Source organism: Pantherophis guttatus, chromosome 2, assembly GCF_059756535.1.
Source record: "Pantherophis guttatus breed Tessera chromosome 2, ASM5975653v1, whole genome shotgun sequence".
Lineage (NCBI taxonomy): Eukaryota > Metazoa > Chordata > Lepidosauria > Squamata > Colubridae > Pantherophis > Pantherophis guttatus.
In genome coordinates this window covers 198,356,195-198,380,126 of record NC_142064.1, presented here as the reverse complement: position 1 = coordinate 198,380,126, position 23,932 = coordinate 198,356,195, and the positions used below count along the sequence as shown (strand labels likewise).

The following is a 23,932-nucleotide window of genomic DNA, read 5'->3' as shown; positions in this document are numbered from 1 at the left end:
TTTTAATTATATATTGTGATGAAAGTAGAAATGATTAAGTTGTGATTTGGAGGATTATATGGTTATTGGGAGAGTTTAAGATGTGAAAATGAGTAACATAAAGGGAAAGCTCTATTTAACTAGGGAATTGTAATAATTGAGATACTATTAATTGTATATTATGTTGAAAGCAGAAATGGTTAAGTTGTGGTTTGGAGGAATTTATGGGGGAAACTATTTGGTTTATTATTATTGGTAAATTAATTGATTTGTAAGAAATTGGATTGCATGGAAATAATTGGAATATTCATGTTCATATTGATTAATATACAAAAAAGATAATTATATAACTAATTGATTTATATTAAAATGTTGAATTTGTATTAAACAATTGTAATATTACATAATTAACCAATGTGAGGATGGATATAAAAATAGATGACAATGAGAAGAAATATAATATAGAATAGAAGGGAAAAATTGAATTTGATTAAGATTAGAGATGAGGATGAAGGGTAATGTTGTTTTTTTAAAAAAATAGATGAATAAATATGGCAAAAAGGAAATATAGAAATTGTAAATTTAATTGAAATGATTAAACACTGTTTAAATTTGTGAACTGGCCAAATACTCTGTTCAAAGAAAATACATTGTATGTTTGTATGTGTGTTTGCCTAAAAAATAAAAAAAACTTTTTATAAAACAAAACAAAACAAAAAAGGTAGGTGCATCTTATACTCCGGTGCGTCTTATACTCCAAAAAATACAGTACTTTCATTCAGGCAGCTGCTAAGGAGCCTGAAGTATCTTATTAGAAATTCAGTATTTTATGGATTAAGGTGGGGAGACATTTGTGCTCATTTTTCTTTTTGGAAACTTCAGTTCTCAAAGAAGCTTTTTTAATATTCAGGATTTAAATTTATACTGTTAAATTTATTTAATTTCTCTCTGGGATTAGTGAATAGTAAGTTTTCCTCACTGGAATTTGCCTTCATGTGCCATCTTGAAATTGGCACATTTAATATCCTTGGAAAATGTTGAGGCCTAACCAGCTTGGCAAGTCCGGAATTTCCCCTCCTACTCTATTAGCTACAGGAGAGGTGTGGTATGTAGTAACAAGCCAACTCCAATTTGATCCTGATGAACGTTGGGAATCCAGATTTGGAAAGAACAAGGTGATTTTTCTGCAGCAAACCTGGGAGAAGTTTGTAACTAAGATCAGTTAGTAAGATTTGAGGTTGAATATTTGATATTTGAGTGGTTGCAATAAGTAATATTTGCCCAAAAGAACAATGGTATTTTCATCTTCATTTTAATGTCTAAATATGGGCCAGTAAAACCCTAAATGTCTCAGAATCTTCTTTTTTGTTAGAGGATTTAACAAACTAGGTGTTATGACCCAGGTCACCTAGGCAGTGGCAGGCTTGGATAGAGTCCTTTATTGCTCTGCTACTTTCATGACAAATGGCCCTACAATGGATGGTAAAGCTGCATCCTTAACTTCCCTGAAGACAGCCACCCACAGTCAGTGCAACTCAATCCCACAAATATAAGCCAATAACCACCAAAGCTAATTCACAAAGGAAGAGAAGAAGTCCAAAAACAAGGTGCAAGTCCACAAGGCAAGGTCTGTAAGTCGTACTCAAGATTCAAGGTCCACAAGGCAAGGTCCAGAGTCCATAAGGCAGAAACACAATTCAAATCAGGATTTTTTCAAGGCTGGGGAAGTATAAGATGAAGTAAAATAATTGTTCCTAACAAAGAACTCTTCCCCCCCAGCTTCTGCTTAAATCAGACCAAGCCAGGTATTCCTTGTGAGGAAGGGCGGGGCGGCCTCCGTGCCAGCAGCCTCGCAGGCCTCCTTTGAACTTGCCTCCACTCCACTCTCCTTGCCCTCAGATTGAGTGGGGGAGGAAGCTGTTCCTCATCGAATTGAGATCTAACCAATTTCATTGTATATATGATGTACAATGGCAATAAAGGCTATACTATACTATCTGCTGCTCTCAACACCATTTCCTGTCTGCAGCTGATCCTCCCACAGGCAGCTCCCTGTTCAGTTGATCACCTCCCCCAATGCTGGAGGGGCCTTGGATAGCATCGACCTCAGTCCCTGAACTCTCCAAACATTCCAGAGAAGATGTGCCATCCCCATTGGATAGTCCCAGTTCCAACTCCTCCTCCTGCTCTGAACTGGAATCTTGACGGGACCATGACACTAGGATACAAAATAGAGCTATTATGGTTATTGCGCTTACCAAAACAGTACTGGAGTGGTGACACTCTGAGTGTGATATTCAGAAATATGAGAGGTCATTAAATAAATTGACATCTTGATCTCCCAAAATCTCCGAAAGGTGCTTCTTGGATGAGAAGCGAAATGTCTTTAAGAAAAAAACAAAGTCTAGTTGCCTTCTGAAAAAGCGTTTTTGGAATAACCATGACCTGGATAACTGAGAATCTCCATAGACATCTTCCAAAATGGGAATCCATTTTGCCGTATATGGATGGCATATAAACTACCATTATTTAATGGATACTGGATATCTTTACATCTTTTTAAAAAAGAAACTGTTGGGCTCAGTAAATTGTTGTAGATAGAGCTTTCATGGATCTCTCTCTCTCTCTCTCTCTCTCTCTCTCTCTCTCTCTCTCTCTCTCTCTCTCTCTCTCTCTCTCCTCTCTCTCTCTCTCTTCTCTCTCTTCTCTCTCCTGAATCTCTAGTCAGTCTCGTTGAATGGCACTACTAAGGTTTGGAGCGAGAGAGAGAAATACTTGATATCTACCTTGTCTATGCCATGAATGATTTTATACACTTTGATCATGCTCTTCCTTGGTTGTCTTTTTTCTCATACATATTTTTTTCAAGCTATCTAATTATTTTTGTTGCCTTCTTTGGCTCTCCCCCCCTCTCTATTATTTTCTCAAGTGCAATAATTAGAATTGCAACTCTACCATATATTTTGTAAAACCCTTTCCTCATGATTCCTAGCATGGCGCTTGCCCTTTTCACAGCTGCTGCACATCAAATTGACATGTTCTTTGAGGTATCTACTATGAACCCAAGATCTTTTTTCTGAGTAGTGATAAACAATGCAGACACCACCGAGTTGTATGTCAAGTAGAGCTTTTTAAGTTTGTAGCAGTTGACCATTATTTCTTTGTTGTTTTGGTAATCCTTCAGCCATTTTAAAGAGCTACTTCTGGAATCCTTCACAACCACTGTGATTTTTTTCATCCCGAGCAAAATTATCTGCAAAGTTGGACAACTCACTGTTAGGTGGAAAGTACACATCTTAGTGAACTTATTGTGCTTTTAAATAATACGTGCTAGTACAGCAATATCTATCTCTCACCTAGGTATCTTCTTAGTTGTTTGGTGACATCTACAGGATCTCACTGCAAGATACTCTTATTTTCAATTTATTGCTATATCAATGATTTATAATTTTTTAATAAATGGGAATACAGTGTATGTATTTTAGTATGTTCTGTAGATGTGAACCCTTTAAGTGCATAAAACTTACCAGAAAATTAAGGCAGAGCAGTGAAAGCAAATCTTTTTTTTTTTGTAAATTTTTTTTAAATTTTTTCCAACATAAACATAAAACAGAAATTTTTTTCCAGTCTTGGTCCAGTCACAAATGGGTACACTAATTTAACAAATGTAAAACAAACAATTTTAATATAAATTTCAACATCTTAATTAATCTTTCTATTATCTCATCATACATCCTAATCTTCTACTAAAACAGATCTCCTTTTTATATTCAATTATAAATTCAATTATAAATCGAAGTTCAAAACCGCTTTATCTAAATTTTTTATCTCTTGCTCCTTTTAGCATCAACATTAAACACAAAAACAATCTATTCTATTAATCTATATATTTACCTTACAATTTTATCACCACAAATCTTAATTTCAAAATATATACAACTCAATTTTTATTTCAATTTATTAATCAAGATTTCTTTCTATTTTTCTCATTTTCTAAACCAATCTATCCTGTTATATTCTTAAACTTTTACACAGAAATCTCAAAATTTACCATTTCATTTTAATTATCCCCCAACATTTTCTTTTTCACCCCTTATTAATAATTATTCTTCAATACGTTCTCATTCTCCTCCATTACTCCACCTATTCTGTGGCTGATTTCCAGCATAGCATATTTTGGCTGAGTTTTCAGCATATTATCCTCCTTAACTCCCCCTTTTATTTGGCTGATTAACAGCATTTTTTAGTTGGCTGATTAACAGCATTTTCCTCCTTGACTCCACCTATTATTTGGCTGATTAACAGCATTCTCCTCCTCTACTCCACCTATTATTTGGCTGATTTCCAGCATTTCATAATTTGGCTGATTTATCAGCATATTCTCCTCCATTAACTCCAACTTCTATTCTACTAACCTATTAAAAATTTATTTTTCCACATATTATCTTTTAATCCACTATCTCAACTATACTCTTCCAGGGTGTATCCCCATTTATTTCTTAATATTAATCATTCCCAATTATAATTTCCATCTGTGTACCTTAATATATCATCTAAAATCATTAACAATTAATCATAATTATCATCCACCACTTTGTTATCAAATTAAAACTAGAGTATGTTACAACAAATTATGCTTTTATGAACATATCACTTTTAGCCACCTTGACTTCCCATTTCTATTTTTATAATATTTCTATCTTTATTTACCATGAACACTTATTTTTATTTAAAGTTCATTTAAGTTTTGTACCATTTAAACAATTAAACATCCAAACATTGCTATCCAATTTATCTGTTTTGCTTCTTCTTTTCCTTATCTGTCCATGTGCATTTCAATTTAAAGTCAATACTTCCACGCTTAAAACTCTGCATATCCTTTTAATTCCATTATAAAGTCTGCTTCCAGTAAAACATCAGTTTCTCAACTTCTGTTGCTGCGCCAAAACTTCTGTTGCTGCACTAGTTAGTTAAAAGTTTATTAAACATTGTATTTCTTCTTTCTTTGTAAAACCATCAAACGACAGAATAGGAATCTCTCAAGTTCAAAAAACCATAGTTCTTTTCAAAGTAATCCACAATATGTAGCAAGTCAAATAGGTTCTTTTCAGGGAAAGCAAATTTCCACAATGAGCACTTTCACTTAGTCACAGTTTCAATCGCCATTTTGTAACATTTATGTAGCAATCCGTTTGATCTCTTTGTCCGTTTGATCTCTTTATCTGGCTTTTAAAGGTGGCAAATCCTTAGTTCACTTTCTTCTTTTCCAGTTCTCAGTTTTAAGAAAACAGTTCAAATATCCAGCTTATTTAGTTAATAAGCAATTCCCTCCAATCAATCAGTGGTGAAATACAGTTCTTAAAGGGTTTAAAACTTCTTTCCCTCCCCCCCCAAATCTTCAAGCCCCTCCAATCTTCAGCCGCTAAGTAAGGCTGAGAGTCTTATTTATAAATATCTTCATTAGCGCGTTGTTTCTCGCCTGGCCTGGTGTCACTCACCCGGCTCCAAAGCGCTTCGTCCTTTCTTCCTTCCTCCTGCACTTTGCTTATCCCGATTTGTCGCAGTCTTGAGGCAGCTGCCATGGCTGCCGTCCCCCGCTGCTGACTTAGAGGGTTGCCTCCGGCCTCCGAGGAACTTGCCTGTTCCTCTCGGCTACCCAGGGTAGGTCCGCAGACCTGTCAGCGGCGGTTAGCCAGACGGGGTTTTGGCAAGGCTCATCAGAGCCCCGCCATTTCCCCATCTGTATCGCCGCGACGCCAAATGGGAAGTCTTAAGCAGTGAAAGCAAATCTGTCATCAGCCTAATAGTGTAGTTGCTAAATATTTGAATTTGAGTGCTTCATCTTTGCTTTTGCTTTGTATAGTAACATTTATTTGTACAGCAATTAAAACCAGCAGGATATTCTCTTGATAAGTTGGCTATCAAGAAAGAAAGAAAGTACTGCACTACAGAACTGAACTGATAATGTAGAAATTTGCTTTGCTTTTACTGTTATGTGTACAATTCATGATGAGGTTTTGACATCTTTTAGAAGAATTGATAACACCTCTCCCCCCACCCACTTTCTATAATATTTTAATATCTTTATATTTGCAAGCACATATATTTAATATTCTTTATAAGGAAGTCAGTCCTTCAGAAACTACCCTGAAATATTCTTCTGAAGCTGGAGCTCATTGAATAGCATAAAGAAAAGGGTTTGATCTCTGCACCAAATACATGCTGATACAAACCAAATACATAGGTTTAGACCAGGGCTGAAATGCTCCCGTATCGGACCGGATCGCCCGGTCCGGTAGCGATCTTGGCCGTTGGTTCAGCGATTCGGTAGCGATGGTGGAGCAAAGCTCCGCCCACCTGCCCGGGTGTCATTACTTCCTGGTTTTAACCAGGAAGTAATCTGTTTTTTACCTTCTGCGCATGCGCAGAAGATTTTGCGCATGTGCAGAAGGTCTGCGCATGCACATGACGTGTGTGCGCTTCTAAACCGGTAAGGAAGGTAAGTAGATTTCAGCCCTGGTTTAGACCTGGGACACAGGTAAATTTTGTAGTCAAGAACTCAAGGTATCAGTAGGAATTTCTCACTCTTTTCTTAGTGCCCCAGGAAGATGCAAGTTGGTAAGTGAAGTTCACTGAAGTAACTGTGCTAAATGAAGAAGATTTAGGTTTGTTTTGTTAGTTTCTGAAATCTCTCTTCTCTAGGGGGGAAATCCCATTCTCTCTGAGCCACCCAAAATTTAATTGCTATTCTAGTTGTTGATTCTGTCAGGTTTCAACTCTTAGCTGGAAAATCCCCAGCATTCCTGAATCCTAATAGGCGGGTTATGTAAACTGGGAAATGCCTCTGAAGTAAAGTTCTTGGATGCCGTCATTCGGTGACAGAGGTTGCTTGCTAATTGTGCTTTCTGAAAATCATTTTTCTAATGGTCCCATTTTTCCAGTTTCTCCTTTTGTGATCTGGGTAGACTAGCATAGCAGTCTGGTTGTTTTTTTGTTTTGTTTTGTTTTGTTATATCCCTAGTAAAAGACATTCATTGTTGAAGGCCTATTTTGTTTTATTTGCTTGTTTTTTTTTGAGGCCGAGCAGACAGTGGCACCCCTTAACTGCATGTACACACAAAGACACACCAGAGGCCACAGTATGAAAGGCCAGTTTGGATGTGAGTAAGCCAAAATAAGGAAAGTTGGTGGCCCACCAAGCCTTGTCTTTATGCAGAAGGGACTTGGTCTGGGGCTTAGGAAGAGCAATTAGGAATTTTTGCTTACGTCTACATCTTCAACCACCTGAGGCAACCACTACAGTCTGTCTAAAGTTAGTGTCCACTTTTCATATTTTGCAATTCAAGAATTGAAACCAAGTTTTGTATTCTGTTCCAATAGTGGCCACCCTATTGCTATGAGGGAGCAGAACTACTTTTTTTAAAAAAATTGATTTATATGCCGCCCTTTTCCGGAGACTCAGGGCGGCTTACAATGTGTTAAGCAATAGCCTTCATACTTTTGTATATTTTTACAAAGTCAGCTTATTGCCCCCACAAACTGGGTCCTCAATTTACCTACCTTAGAAAGGATGGAAGGCTGAGTCAACCTTGAGCCTGGTGAGATTCAAACTTACAGTAATTGCAGACAGCTGGAGTTAGATTACAATGCATTAGTCTGCTGAGCTATCCAGGCTCCATACTTACAGTATGTAGCATTTTGCTCCCAGCATTTGATGCTCAGAGTTTCATCTTTCTTTCCTTCTGTCTCCAAGATTGAGAGGAAATGGAAGAATTTATGAGTCTGGGGAGCCTTTTTCTATCCCCATCCAATTAATTGCCCCATTTCCATTATCTGGTTTGCTTTGCTTATTAGAAGCTAAGTGTCTCTTGAAGGAACTCAATGTGTTTTTTGAAGAATATAGTCTAGCTTAGCACATAGTGAGCACTTAACCAATTGTATGCTATTCCGGAAACCAGGATTAAGACTGGAATTTTGCAAGGATTGAATTTTGCCAGTACCTAGTATTGCTGAATATTTTTCAAATAATCGCTGGTGGAAAACTTCGTGGAGGATTACGGTAGTTTAATTTGCTGTACTGTAAAAACCAGCTCAACTACTTATTGTAAATATTATTTATGCACATTACTTATAAATTGTATTAATTAGCTCTTTGTTTTGATTTTCATTAAATGTATGACTAGTCAGTTACATAAAATAGTTTTTTCAACAACCCTAACTAAAAACTCTGCATGGATTGGAAAAAAGTATCAGTGATATAGAACAGGTGCCATTTGCATCCTTGTAGTCATCTGTCACGGGAGTCCTTATTATAAGTACCTGGATTTGCATGAAATTACAAAGCACAAAAGCATGTAGGTATTCTCAGAGGGAAGAAAATTTTAGAACCTTTTTGTAATTGGCTGCTTTTGTAACAGTTTCATAGAGATGTTTAGGTTACAAATTCAGCTGAGATTGCCATACTTTTCAGAAGTTCAAAGGATCACTAACTGATCTAAAGATAATTTTCGGAGGTAATACATATGAAGTTAAGCCAATATTTTTAAAATGAGGCATTCCCAATGTAAATATTAGTGATCTGAGACTCTGACCTGAAACAGAACTGCACACTTAAATAATAAAAAATACTCCTGTATGGGAACTTGCTGTTGAATATACTGTAATGTAAAATGTGTACTCAAAGAACAATTTATTGGAGAAGAAATGCTAAAGACCTTGATGGGATTTATTTCAAATATAGTTGCATAGAATTGCTCATTAAACAACTTTCCTTAATCTGATGTCCTCTAGAATGTACCTATTGGACTACAAGTCCCATCATCTCCAGCTAACAAAGTTGCTGTCTATATTTGACTTAATCCAGCATAATGGATGAATTATATGCAACATTGACTTCTTTTTGTTTTGAGATTATAGAAGGAAGGAGCGTGGAGGATTTTATCAGAACAAGGTAGAAAGAAAAGTCATGATGATTATATATTATTTCAGTTGGAGGCAACTTAATTGCTGAGGACATGAGTGGGAAGTATGTTTTGTTTTCAGATTTTGTGGCTTTCCCACTGCATCTAATTACTCAATGTGAAAAGAGAATGCTGAACTGAATGGACCTTTAGTCTTATCCAGCATTATATTTCTTACAATTTTATCATTACATGACATGTTCTACTCCAACTAAAGCTTCTTAAACACATACCCGGGCCCCTGCCATAATTCAATGCAGATTAGATTGAAAAAGGGTTCAGATTTCTTAGAGCATTATTTTTGAGGTTCGGTGCCAAGACCTTTAATCTGTAATGTATTTTCGAAGACATTCCTACATCATTTCCCAGGTATCTGAAAATGTTACAGGTATACTGCTTAATTCCTGCGAGTCCCTTGGACTGCAAGGCGATCAAACCGGTCAGTCCTAGAGGAGATCAACCCTGACTGCTCTTTAGAAGGCCAGATCCTGAAGATGAAACTCAAAATACTTTGGCCACCTAATGAGAAGGAAGGACTCACTGGAGAAGAGCCTAATGCTGGGAACGATTGAGGGCAAAAGAAGAATGGGACGACAGAGAATGAGGTGGCTGGATGGAGTCACTGAAGCAGTGAGCTTAAATGGACTCCAGAGGATGGTAGAGGACAGGAAGGCCTGGAGGAACGTTGTCCATGGGGTCACAATGGATCGGACACGACTTCGCAACTTAACAACAACAACAAAAAAAAATACTGCTTAATAATGATTTTTGAGTTAGAAGTATTTGATAATTTAATGCTGATTACTGTCTCTGTGTCACAGTTGCCTGCCCTGAGAATAACAGCTTACATGGAGAATGTGCAAATCAGAAGTATAAATGCAGAATGCAAATTTATTTTTGTAAATAAATCAGAATGGAAAAAGTATGTAATCTGAAACATTGAGCAACATGTGATAGCACGAATGTGAACAATGTAATTCAAAGCCTGTGTAAAAAACGTATGTGGGGAAAAACCTCTAGAGTTCTCAAGAAGTGAGTAGGAGGGCATTGGTGAAACGTCAGGAATTAAAAGCTTGGATCTCCTCAATTGCAGTTGTTTCTTGAGAATTGTCATTCGTCCTAATATGCTAGAATGACTGGAATCGGGAGGTGACCAATGTCAGAAAAATTGAATCAAGGGAGATGCATGGGACATAGCACATTTGGTCGCAAGACTCTTTGGACTTTCCAAAATCTACTTCAGCAATAAAATTTAGATCAGGGTTGCATGTCACAAATGCTGGAATGGACTAATGGTGTCTAAATATTGGCCTTATATATTTCTTAGTAACTTAGAAAAAGTATTTTTTCCTGTTTCTACAGAAGCTACTTATCTATTTGTGATTCACTTACTTTTTTGTGGCTGGTATTGATCAATGGTTGATTTGTTCATACCTGATAACACACATATTTTAAATTCCAATTTAGGTCTCTTTCGTGAACGATTTTTATCAAGTGAGATTTATTCTATGACTGCCTTGGTCCACCTGCCATCAGTTCTTTTTGCTATGTGACCAGCCCATTTCCATTTCAATTCTTTTACTCTTTTGATGATATTGTATACTTTCGTTTGTTCTTTAATCCATGTGCAGGTCTTTCTATCTGGTCTTGTAATGCTGAGCATGTATTTCTCCATGGCTCCTTGCATCATTTGTAGCTTTTGTATTGATTCTCAGTTACTGTTCTCTAAATTTCCTGTTAATCCCTACGGATAAAAATTATCAAATTCTATATGGAGAAAGGCAGAAAAATGTCAACACCCCCCCCACCCCCGGGGACTGTTTGGTTATTACAGAGATTTCCTAACCACATTATGTCCATACCTCATTGATCTAGATCAGGGGTATCAAGCTGGTGGCCCATGGGCCGGATGCATCATGCGCAGGCCACACCCACCTCAGCTCTGTGAAGGGAAAAAATGGTGCAAAAGGTCACGTGACGGCAATGTGACACTGGAAGTTTGACACCCATGATCTAGATCAGCAGTCCTCAAACTTTTTAAACAGGGGGCCAATTCATGGTCCCTCAGTCTGTTGGAGGCCAGACCTGCTGGGTGGGTGTGGCTAGGTGGGTGTGGCTAGGTAGTCGTGTGACTGGGTGGGCATGGCTAGGTGGTCATGTGACTGAGTGGGCATGGCCAATTTGGCAGTCCATTAAACAATACACACAAATTAAACTTTAATTTTTTATGCTCCTGGGGGTGACTGGGGGGGGAGGGACTTCTATTTGTGTGTGTCCCTCCCTTCCTCCCTCTCTCTCTCTCTATGGAGGCTGGGGAGGCTAAAACGGGCGCATTTTTGGCCTCCCAGGGCCTCCGTGCGTCCCATTTGTGGCCTCAGCCTCCAGAAGGCAGGTGCGGGCTGGCAGGAAGGTGGGGCAATGTGGGCGGGGTATCCTCGTGGTCCCGCGTGGGCTGGATTAAAGGCTTCAGCGGGCCATATCAGGCCTGCAGGCTGTAGTTTGAGGACCTCTGATCTAGATGGTTGTCACTGAACAAGAAATTGATATCTAGAAAAATGTAATCTAAATTCAGATTATTTGTTTCTATTAAAGGCCTAGTCTACAGGCAGGATATTATTGGTGACTGTTGATACACCGACTGAAACTGTCCCATGCTGTTAAGTATTTCAACCTTCTTAGATGATTCTCTTCGGGAATGCTAACTTTTTCTTGTTGTTTTTCACATCAGGCAGAAATACCTGGAAATTCAGTAATTAATTTGCAGTCATGGAAAGCAAGGGGCCTTATCGAATCTATGATCCTGGTGGGGGAACACAGGAACAAGCATCTGCTGCCTTTGAACGGCTAATGGAAGAAAATGCAAAACTTAAGGAGAAAATGCAGGGGATTAAATCTCTAGGTAACGGTGAGCATGAAAATGAAGCACAATTGACTCCTTGTTATTATTGTTGATGACTTTGGAATCCCATCATATGTGTGACAACCTAGAGAAAAACAGCTTTTTATCTAGTTCTTATCAGTAAACCCCTCAAATCCGCAACTTCATAAAAGTTAAGTTGGAGCATAAGAGGCCCTTTACCGGTAGGTGCATCTGTTTGGTTGGGTGGAATTATTGTAGAAAATAAGCAGGAGTGGTCTGACAGCAAATGTAATTCAAGTAAGAAGAAAAGTAACTTAAGTGCAATTTGTAATCTTAATATTTGCATTATAAAGGGGTACATTTCTCTCCCCCCCCCACCACTCATCAGTTGATTTATGGGCTGCAATTGGTCAGTTTTTGTAGGCAAAAGAGGATAAAAATCACCTCTGATAGCAGCAGAAGGTATGAAGTTATTTTCTTCTCCTTCACAGTGGAAGAGAAGCCTAGTCTCAAGTAGAAATAGTATATATATAGCTTAAGAAGGAAGACAGCAGCTTCTGCAACTACATGTTTTCCTTTTTCGTACCAATACAAAATAACATTGTTTGCACTTTATATTACAAATTGAAGAGTTGTATGATATCAGCCAGACATTTTAAATACGATGTTGCACATAAACTGGGCATGATAAATTCTCTGGATTGAGACATACATGACCTACATATTTAATGCTTTCATTGCCATTAGCACTTCTGAATGAAAAGAAATGGAAGCATCTTCATAGGCTTCTGTTTCTGTTGATATTCCTGCCTTCTTACCTCACCCTACAGAGCCACATGTACTTTTAGAGAGCCAGTTTGATGTAGTGGTTAAGAGGCTGGCCTAGAAACGAGGAGACTATGAATTTTAGTCCCGCCTTAGTCATGAAAGCCAGCTGGATGACCTCTCTCTCAGCCCAATCCACCTCACGGGGGCGGGGGGGGTTGTCGTGGGGAAAATAGGAGGAATAAGGAGTACTGTATTATATATGTTTACCACCTTGAGTTACTTATAAGATAATAAAGGCAGGATCAGAATCGAATAAATAAATAAATAATCAAATCTCAGTCTAAAGCATTAAAGCTGAATTATGGATATACATGAATGAGGCACTTGTGTAAAGTGAAAAGGTTATCTTTTTCCTACATAGAGATACTTGCTTAATTAACTACCTTGTCAGTGTACAAACATTTGACTGTTTTGCTGAGAAGTGAGGATCATCTCTATCAGGGGTGGGTTCTACTTACCTTTACTACCGGTTCGCAATGGGATCGCATGCACGTGCTTGCTTCGCTCGCGCATGTGCCTTGCTTCTGCACATGTGCTGATCACCGATGATGATATCTGGGGCGGTGGGTGGGGCCTCCTGCTGGTTTTACTACCGGTTCTTGTGAACCGGTCCGAACCGGGGGCAACCCACCACTGATCTCTATGTAGAAAAGGATAAGCTATCAAATATTCATTGGATTAAAATGCAGTACAATGGGGCGAGCATTGTAAACTGGGCTACAAATATGATGTGTTGCTAGAAAAAAAAGATCTGAGTGTGGGTCAGGAAGCTCCGAATGATACCCTTTCTGTTTTGCCAGGAGAGTTATTAGAAGAGTCTCAGTTAGAAGCGTCCAGATTACGTCAAAAAGTGGAAGACCTTGTGAAGGACAACGAAATGCTAAGATCAGCCTCCTCTTTTGAGAAATTTGAAGAAATAGCAGGTATGAGAATATTAGAACAAATATGGGAATGTCCCCTAAATTCATGCATTAATGTGCAAGAGAAAGGGAATGGAATTTGAAAAAAGATCGGAAAAAAAGAGAAGTTTTGAGTGGGGCAGGAAAAATAAATCTGCAATTGTGCCTTTGCCTGTTCTGGCAGATAAATCGGATATAGTAAAATACACTTGAATCTACACTGTGACATATGAAAAGCATTCACACGAATAGGAAAGCTTATATAAAATGAACTCAGCTCTTCTAACAGTTCCGTGTTTTCACCTTTATGAATACAGTGGAATTGAATTATAGCTGTAGGAACAGAGCAATGGAAACTGTCCTAGGTTTTATCCAGTGGAGGAAAAAAATCTTAAAAAGTAAGAGATGAGAAAAACCCTTAGGTTGAAGGGTTAATGCCACCGGGAGTGACCAAGTTGCTAAATCGATGAATAGTTTATTTATTTTGATTTATTTAAAAGATTTCTGTGGCCATCTATTTGAAAAAAAACAAAACAACTCTGGGTGGCGCCCAATGGCAATAAAAAGCAAAAAATGATAATAATTTAAAAATTCCAATAACCAACAACAAACCCAACCCAATAAATGCAATAAACACAAAAAGCAAATGTCTGATGTCCCCAGTCTTTCTCCTCCAATGCAGCCATCACCACCATCTTCAGGTTAGACCTCATAATGGAGGTGAGGATGGCAACATTTCCCTGAACAGGGCAGGGCAACAGAAGTTACGTGGGGGGAGGTGGTTCACATCTAGCATATAGATTCTTGTAATCAGCACCATGAATTGCACTTGAGAACATCCTGGCACCCAATGCAGCAATTGTGTAAGATAACAGTGCTGAGATTTCCTGGTAGCCACATTGGCTGCTATTTGAGATCAGCTGAAGTTTTTGTGGGCATCCCCATGTAGAGCAAATAATAATCCAATTGTGAATAACTTGGAGCATCTGCACTCAAATGTCAATAAGTGACAAGTTGCTTTACTTTCATTGTTTTGAAACTTTATAAAGCAACGGAGTACGCTTAATCTTTGAAATGATGCATTTTCTCTTACTGCATTGCTGAAGCCACAAAACTCTCTCTTCTGTTCTTAAGAAAAGGAAAGAAGCTGACATTGTCAAGACAGGTTCTGCCTATCCGAGATGGAAGGGAATAGATCACTCCAATTTGGCCTTTCAATTTTATCTCTTTTCATAAATGCAATGTCTCCTGTTTCTGCATCAGTTCAGATTTTTTAAAAGTACATGAACATCCACATTTACATGCTAGATAAACATACATTTAAAAACAAAGTTCTAATTATGTACTTCATTATAATTCACATACTTAATTTGGAAAGTGCAAATCGGTCTGATAGATGGATTCTACAAGTGTTCTTCATTCTATGCCACTATGCCGGGTTCTGAAGAGTTCTAGAGTAGTTGAGAATTCACCTGAGTTTCTGCAATAAACCAAATTATTTGTTTGACTGATTGATATCAGTCTAATCAAACCTCTGGCCAGAGAATAAAGATAAAAAAACCCAGTAGAATAAGTATAAATAATAACAACAGAATAAGCAACAGAAACACAGTAATAGGACAGTAACAGCCAAAGACAATCAAACTCTATTCATGTAAAGCCATGTCAGAAAAAAAACAGAATGACCAGTTCGCCCAGCCTACAAGAGCCATAAACTGGAGTTTATCCACATCTTCAAGGCTTTATAAAATGTCATCAGGCTTGGGGTTAAATTAATTTGGAGTGGGAGCCTAATGGGAGAGAATAATATATCTATGGTTCTAGATGAGTAACAATTGAGACATCTTCTGTATCTTGGCATTACCGATTGTAGTATGTGCTGTACCTGTGAATTAATTCTTAATTGCAATATTAATTTGTATGATGAAATACTGTGACCTAGTAGGTTAACCAGAATTTTGAGTGAACTGCCTGTGAACAGGGAATACCATTGAGTTGTCCAATTTAATTTTTCTCTTACTTGAAATGTCTAGGCTTTCATGAGCTTATTTAGGTTCCTTAATATCTTTTTGCCCTTCTTGTTATTCTCCAAAACCTTTGCATGCCACACTCTATCGATGCTGGAGTCTTGAAAATGTTAAGTGTCAACTACTTCTATCTATTGTTGAACTTTAATTCTTCTTGCTTTCCAGTTGATATAATCGGCTTTCTTGATGTTCAAGGAAAGCCTTGCCTACTTGCTCTTCTGTTTTGCTTTTAGAAGACCTTCTTAGGTCTTTTTCAGTTTCTGCAATCAAGGTAATGTTGGCATATCTCAGATTATTGACATTCCTTCCAGCAAAGATTTTTACTCCAACCTAGTACTTCCTAGTACTGTAGTCTATATGTTGTATTCAGTATATAAATGGAACAAATATGGTGATAGAATGCAATCCTGTTTGACTCAGAATTTTGTTCTCATGGTGACTTCCTAGTCATTGCAGAGATTTCTTATCAGGAAAGGATATTGAGGTATACTCATTGCTTTGAAGGACTGCTAAAGTCTTGGATGATTAACACTATCAAAAACTTTTGAATAAAACAGAAATAGAGCTCCTTTTGATATTCTCTTGCTGTTTCCATTAAAACAGTCAATATTATTATAAAGTTTCATATTTCCTTGTTTGTTTTTTTAACCTGCTAGTTTAATTGTCACTTCTCTCTCAATACAGGATGCTGCGGACTCTGATCTCATTTGTAGAATTTTCAACAGAATCTTTCTGCCACGTATTAAGGCTATTCTTATTAACACAGTTAATAATTATTAATTATATATAAAATGATCCTTTATCTATATGCTCTAATTAGGAGATAAAACTCCCTTTTTAAGGATTTGAATCTTTCCCAGTCTTTGATGGGTGCTTTCCCAGTCTTTGGTGGTCCATGGTGCTTTTCTTGATCTTTAATGTTTCCACACCAGCCTTCTTCAAGAGCTCTATGGGGATCCATCCTTGAGGCTCTTCAATTTGCCAGTTGTTTCATATTCCATCTCATTTCCTCCTCAAGCACCATTGGTTCCTCCTCACATTCTTCTTTCTCTAATACATTGTCATCTTAGTTGATCTTTTTGTACAGGTTTTCTGGATATTTCTTCCAACTTTTTCATCTTATGTTCCATCATTAATTCATTTGATGTTCTTTATGACTTGTGTTTTTCTGATTTTCTTAAATAGGTCCCTTGTTCTTCCCATTCTATTATTTTATTCTATTTGTCTATAGTCTGAATTTGTATATACATCGTTATTTCTTCTCACCTGTCACTGGTAGTTTGTATTAGGTTCTCTATTTTCTCTAGATCTGCTTTGGCATTTGCCTTCTTTTCTTAGCCATTTCTATTACCTTGTTTGATAGCCAGCGCATTAGTTGTTTTCTTCTGGCTTTTAATATTTATTTTTTTAGCTTTCTCTTTTACAATTATTTTAACTAACTCCAACAAATCCTTGAGTTTTCTGTCAACTAGGTGCAACCCTTTGAATCTGTTTCTCATCTCAATCTTATATTCTTCTGCAATGGGTTTGTAGTATGTATCCCACTGAAAACAGAGTCTTCTCTAGTTTTTTTCAGACTGGTGTATTTCTATGACTAGAGCGGATGATCTAATTCACAGTCAGCATCCAACATATTTTGCAATTCAGTATAGTTATTTTCCATCTGTTGTTACATAAAATATATTCTGTTGATTATAGTGTTGCCCATTTGGAGATAATCCAGATTAAGAGCTGTCTTTTGTTGTTGAAAAGTAATGTATTAAGGGACATACATCCTATTTTTTATATGGAAAACTATTAGTCATTGTTCTGCATCATTGCAGGTTCCTATTCTGAATCTTCCAATTGTATTGCATATAGTTCCTCTTCAATTTTTACATTAAAACTGACTCTCAGAACCATCAGAAATTCATTGACTCGAAAAGGCTGGAAGAACAGGCTGGGAATTTATATTAAACATTACAACCAGTCCAGATTAATTAATATTCAAAATGTGATCCCCCCCTCCACTTCTACAGCATTTTGTTTTTTTCCCACCCCTTATATGTTACTTTCTTTTGATCTGGAAATTCTGAATGTCTATGGAGGTTCTCAGTCATCCAAGTTATATATGTCCCAAAGGTGCTTTTTCAAAAAGCAACTAGACTTTGTTTTTTTCTTGAAAAAGTTTCACTTCTCATCCAAGAAGTTTCTTCAGTTGTGATTGAATGGAAAAAGATAGAAAGATTTATATTCCTTGAAATCATCTGGTCTTTAGCACTCATTCTGAGAGTTGTTGAGACCACTTGGATGTTCATCTGTGCCCTAAGGGTCACTTTAATAGTGTAAGTGGTGTGGAATCTTCTTGGAACTGCTGAAAGGATTGTGTTGTAAACAGGAGATAAGTGATGTCATATCCCTCCCCTCAGTTGAGAGAGGGCTGTTCAATCTGAATATAGATGGCCTGTTTGACCCTTCTTTTGGAAGTCCTGAAACTTGGCAGAGAATTATATTCCTGAGATATTACTGGTTTATGTATTGTGATATTTTTCTTTTGAGATTGGAAACCTCTTTTGCTACATATTGGGCTTGAGTTACTGTAATTCCTTTAGAAACCATAAGTAAGCCAGAAAAAAATCAGGTTTATAAAGATAAAGGTAAAGGTTTCACCCGTCCAGACATTTCTGACACTAGGGGGCGGTGCTCATTTCTGTTTCTTAACCGAGGGAGCCAGCATTGTCTGAAGACACTTATGTGGTCCTGTGGTCAGCATGACTAGTCCGAGGCGCACAGAACACTGTTATCTTCCCACTGAAATGGTACCTATTTATCTATTCACATTTGCATGCTTTTGAATTGCTAGGTAGGCAGAAGCTGAGGCAAGTAACAGAATAGTAGAGTTGGAAAGGACCTTGGAAGTCTTCTAGTCCAACCCTCTGCTCAAGCAGGAGACCCTATAGCATTCCAGACAAGTGGCTGTCTAGTCTCTTCTTACAAGCCTCCAGTGATGGAGCATCCACAACTTCTGAAGGCAAACCATTCCACTGAACAATCATTCTCATTGTTAGGAAATTTCTCCTTAGTTCTAGGTTGCTTCTCTTCTTGATTAGTCAAGTAACGAGAGCTCATCTTGTTGTACAGCACTCAGGTGCCAAACCCAGGCATGAACAGGGAAAAGTCAGCTGATGACAGCCTATTGGAGGAACAAAGGTGAAAGCTGGAAGGAATAGAGTTCAGAATGGAGGTGAGAGCAGCCTTCCGAGTCTAAGAGAAACCTCCTGGGAGGTGACCTGAAGATTGGAGCTAGAGCCTGAACAGAAAATGAAGCCACCCTTTAAGGTCATAAGGGAAAGTTGAAGCAGGGAGATCTGGCCAAAGGACATTTCTAGCAATATTTGAAATATTTGAAACCTTTATCCAAGGAGCTAGCAGTAGCAGGAGGAAGTGGAGCTAGTGGAAGATTGCTATACATAAATTATCCTTAGTTGTGAGAGACTGACTAAAGGTTAGGAAAATCTCATCTGAGGAAACCACAGTTGAAAGATCAAGTGGTTGGGGAAGATTCCTTATGCATTAGAAAACATAACAAAATGTATGGATTGAAGTAATCTTTGGCTTCTGGTAGAAAATCAAATCCTTATGTAAGCCCTTAATATATATCCCATAGTAAGTATCTTCCTTTTGTTCTATATGTAAACTGTTCTTATGGTGATGTCAGTACTATGTATGTGCCTTATATAAAATAAAAACAGAGTTTTTTATTTTATATAAGGCACACTGTGTTTTTTTGCTTAGAGTAGTTAAACATTTTATGGTTGAGGGAGTGGTCCCTAATGGTAAGGTTGTTTTAACTTTGTTAAACATTGTATCAGAGAATGCTATAAATCCAAGCCTATATTTTCTTGAAAAAACAAAACCAGTCAAGTGTCCACATGGTTTTGTCATGGGATTAAAGGAAACATATCTTACATGGTTTAATTGAGTACTTTTAATAACTGTTGGAGATGTAATTTACAGTTTTCTGCCTTGGGCATCAAAATAACTGAAACCAGATCTCTAGAAAGACACATAGTATGATAGAGATTTGCTTAAAGGCTAAAATGCATGACTAAAATGATAGATCCAAATGAAAAGGCTCACGGGGAAGCCTCGGTTAATCTTAGAAAATGTAATAATTAGTGTACAATTTATTTCAATAGAGAGTACATACTTGTATTTTAAGTAACTTTTAAAATATGTAAAAGGTTTTCAAACCACGATAATTATCTCCTTTTGAAAGATAAATTAACAGCAAATGGAAAAGCTGAGGAATAATTTTGATCTTTCAATATTACAGCATGCTAAGCCCAGGAGGAAAGGGGGGAAATTCCAGCTGACTTTGATCAAATGTCATTTATATACATTTGCATTGCACACAAATGTTGCCCTAGAGACAGCCACTTACACCATATGGGAAGATAATTTGACATGTGGATTTTTGTTACTCTTTAGGGCTTATTAGAACCTCTTAATAAGAAGGTGAAGAGGACTTTAGACTTGTTGGTATATCTGATTGGGCTTTTCTTAAACAAGGAATTGGTTAAGTGCAAATAATGGTCATGTTTGCTGTGAAACCTCAGAATTTATTTCCTGTAACTGCAGGCCATGGCTTTTTCATTCTGTCCAAATATCTATTTAGTCTCCCCGCCCCCTTTCTTTTTCTTCTCATTGTGCTTATTTCTGCTCACAGAATCAGGACTCCGAGGCTCACTAATTCACTCTTTTTATAGGTGAGATTCCAGAACTTTGCTCGTCCTCCGATGTTCCAGCTGAGGGTGAGAAGACCCTAGAAAAAACAGCACAGAAGCCATCTTCCAGTGTAAGAAATCAGTCTTGAGTATTTTTATAGCTATAACCACAAATAAATTAACCAAATGGTTATGTATACACAATAGTTGATGCCTCAATTTATTTGGGGGATGAAGTGAATTGGTTTGCTAGAATGCAGCGAAGATATAGCAGTTAATAATAATTTAGCTGGCAGGATTGGGGCAATTTATTTCACTGAATTAGATACCACATGACTTCTGTTATTCTGACTTGAAATTGACTCTAAGTGGCCAGAGCAGTGCTAAAGTACCTTTAGCAGAAGCATGAGGCTTACAGAAATATATAAAACTATGTAACTCTCCTATCCCAAAATCTCTGTCTTCAGGAGTTGTTGATAGTTATTTGGAAAAGCACAGGATGGGGAAATTGGGTAGCTAAGTCTTTTCTATATCCTGGTACACTGTGTGACTACCTTTAAGAGAAACACTCTGGTTAACAGATAAAGTTCTACTACAACATTTTGTTGTAGGTTGCTGTTTTTGTTATTTGTTCGAAGGCTATCTAACCATCGGTTTACATAATTTAAAACAAAACAAAGCATTTAAATGTGCTTTCTTCCCCCCTGTCTCTTTCTTTTAAGGGATCATCATCTGAATTTGAAATTGTTGGCAATGAAGATAAGAGGTCCTCTCAAGAGACTAGTAGGAAATCTGTAAGTAATGAAACATTTTTCAAAACTTCCTTGTGCAATTTTAGAAATGAAAATAGGGACAGGTAGTTATGGAGCAATTAACAGAAAAGAGGTTAACTTTGATATCTACCTGGAATTGATTGATCGATTACTTTAAAAAAAATAAATTATAACCCAATACTTAAGTGTATTGCATCATGTAGCATCTTGTAGGAAAAGGTTATGCTCATTCTTAATGATCTTAATAGTCTTAACATTTAACAGTGTCAGGCATTCTATCTAGAAACAATAGATGCATATGTGCATAAGTGTATGTGTGTGAAAAGGGGAAAATGTTCCTCTGTAGCCCATTGTTAAGATTCAAAATACTGCCCAAGTGCTTTTTGATCATTGGGGGAAAAGATACCTATGTTCCCATTCTTTTTTCCTTCATGGTGGACAAAGGGTGAGGACGAGGGAGATTCTTCAGTTTAAGGGAAAAGGTGATCAATTCTACGAATTATAGAAGTGGGAGGTGTAATGCGTTCATACATTATGTGCTCGGTTGCTCCATTCATTGCTGCTTTAGTTTCTTTAGTTTCTGTATGCTCTGTCTCCAAGGAGCTGGCTTTTTCTGTCTGGAACCATCAGCTGCTCATAACTGCTGTTGATATTTTTTTGCCCCCCAAAAGCACACAACTGCACAAATCATACATAAGGAGCCCTGGTGGTGCAGTGGTTGAAATGCAGTATTGCAGGCAAACTCTGTCTACAGCCTGGAGTTCGATCCTGACCGGCTCAAGATTGACTCAGCCTTCCATCCTTCTGAGGTCAATTAAATGAGAACCCAGATTGTTGGGGGGCGACATGCTGGCTCTGTAAACCACCCAAAGAGTGTTGTAAAGCATTATGAGTTACTATATAAGTTTAAGTGCTATTGCTATTGTTGTGTGCCAAAGGATTTCTTCATTTGGCCCTTTCCCAGATCAGATTTACAGAAACTGTTAGAAGTGTTAGTGTAAGAAAAATAATCTAAAGGTGATATTGTCAAGAGGGTTTTTTTTCTCCTTTCTTACTTATATATGCAAAACTGCTATCAGTTCAGCTATTTCCTTGTCTTCGGTAGCAATATATATTTACAAGCTTAGGCAATCAGCTAGCAGAATGGCAGGCAACATCACAGGCATAGAGCATAAAGCCTTTCTTTAAAAAGGTGGGGCAAGAACCAGTGTTGCTTGAATAAGTTTATGTCAACAATAAGCAGATCAAGCTCATTCTCCTCGCTGGAAAAACTGCCAAAAATTCATTGACTTGAAAAGGCAGGGAGACCAGACCAAGAATTTAAACTCTGGAGCCATCAGTACAGGGCTTTATTTCTGCATTTTCCATGAGCCTCCACCATATCCATGATGCTTGTGTTGTAAGCAAGTTCCTGGCTGAGGAGCTGAGTCTCTGGAGATTTGAGATTCTCTGTCATACCTGGGGTGAAGTCTGACAGCATGATGTGCCTCCTTCTCTTCTAAACAGTATGGGAAGAAAGCTTCTGCTTTCAACATTCGAGATTGAACAATGCCTGCAGATCCTGTTGTAACTCCATAAACACAAATCAGCTAACCAGTTCCTTGCTCCAGTATCAGAACTCAAGTTGCAACCCAACTGGATCAGTTAGCTCAGATGAGGCATTAGACAGTGGGACAGTTTCTGTGCCAATTCCAGACCAATATTTGTTCACTGTTGTTGCTGCTTCTGCTGCCATGGCAGAAATATCAGCAACCACTTTCCCTGACTGAAAAATCCTGGCAGATTTACTCTCTTCCTTTCCCAATGTGAATTGCACACAGAGTAACAGATCTGCAGGATTGAAATTGGTCTAAAGACCCTCTCGTTCAGGGGTGTCAAACTCAGTCATCACGGTGGCATCATGTGATGTATCAGGACTTTTTCCCCCTTCGCTAAACTGGGTGTGGGTGTGCCCAGTGCATGACGCATCCGGCCCATGGGCTGGGAGTTTGACATCCCTGCTGTAGTCCTCAGGGAAGCCAGTTAATCCAGTCTTGAGAAGTGACTGCTCCAACTCTTCTTAAAACTTCCAGAGATGAGAACCCACAACTTCCATAGGTAGACTATTCCACTGTTATACAAATCTTGTCCTTAAGAAGATTTTTTCTTCTTCTCAATATTAAAATAAGAATTAGATACCTGCAACCTATACCCATTTTCTTATCCTAATTTCTATGATTATCTTCCCCATGGTCCCTTTTTTAGCACACATCTATTCCTAAGAGTGGAGGATTTTGCTTTGGTCTGATTTCAAGTCAGATTTGTATTTGGTCTAATGATCTATCTTACGCCTGAAGCATCAGTTCTGCACTTATGGGAGGAAATGCCCTTTTGCAAGCCAAGCACTCAAGACCTGCAGAGCTGAGACTCTTGCCGGTTGACTCTTCTGGCCAAGGCTCATCACAGAGTGCACTGAATCTCCCCTTCTCACCACCAGCAAAGACTGCAACTTTATGTAGCATCCCCATTTCCTGTAATCTTGGGAAATTGGGCTGGCTTCAGACCCACAGTGTAGGACATCATTGATTCATCAGCATGCAAAACACATGGGTTACAAGGCCTCAAATGCTCACCACTCCGCATCAGGAACTTCTCCTCCCTCTCCTGCCAAAAATAGGGCCTAGTCTCATATGTTTTGAAAGGAAGAAGTACAGACTCTGCCCCCTTCTCCAATTTTGTGGCTACTGTCAATTGCTTTCCTAGAGCGCTGTTTCCTGAAAAACATAAGTATTCAGGGTAAGGGACAAAATTAGTTTGCCTGAGTTCATTGATGAGAACTCACAGTAAAGTTGTATCTTCCCCTCCATTTCCACTGATGGTTTCTCTTTGTTGAGAAAAAGACTGGGACTCCTGAATTCTGT

At 38.0% G+C, this 23,932-nt stretch overlaps 1 protein-coding gene across 13 annotated transcripts in view; it reads left to right on the top strand.

Annotated features, from left to right (window-relative positions):
- Positions 1–23,932, top strand: part of TNIP1 (TNFAIP3 interacting protein 1) — a 68,633-nt gene that overhangs the window by 19,228 nt on the left and 25,473 nt on the right. For 7 of the 13 annotated variants that reach the window (XM_087887510.1, XM_087887507.1, XM_034402213.3 and 4 more), the window contains 4 exons: positions 11,668–11,844; positions 13,428–13,550; positions 20,302–20,390; positions 20,982–21,053. In XM_087887510.1, coding sequence (XP_087743636.1) covers positions 11,706–11,844; positions 13,428–13,550; positions 20,302–20,390; positions 20,982–21,053 — 423 coding nt within the window. In that variant the 5' untranslated portion in view covers positions 11,668–11,705. The remainder of the gene's footprint in view (positions 1–11,667; positions 11,845–13,427; positions 13,551–20,301; positions 20,391–20,981; positions 21,054–23,932) is intronic. The other 6 variants (XM_087887514.1, XM_087887509.1, XM_034402224.3 and 3 more) reach the window with 1 other exon arrangement.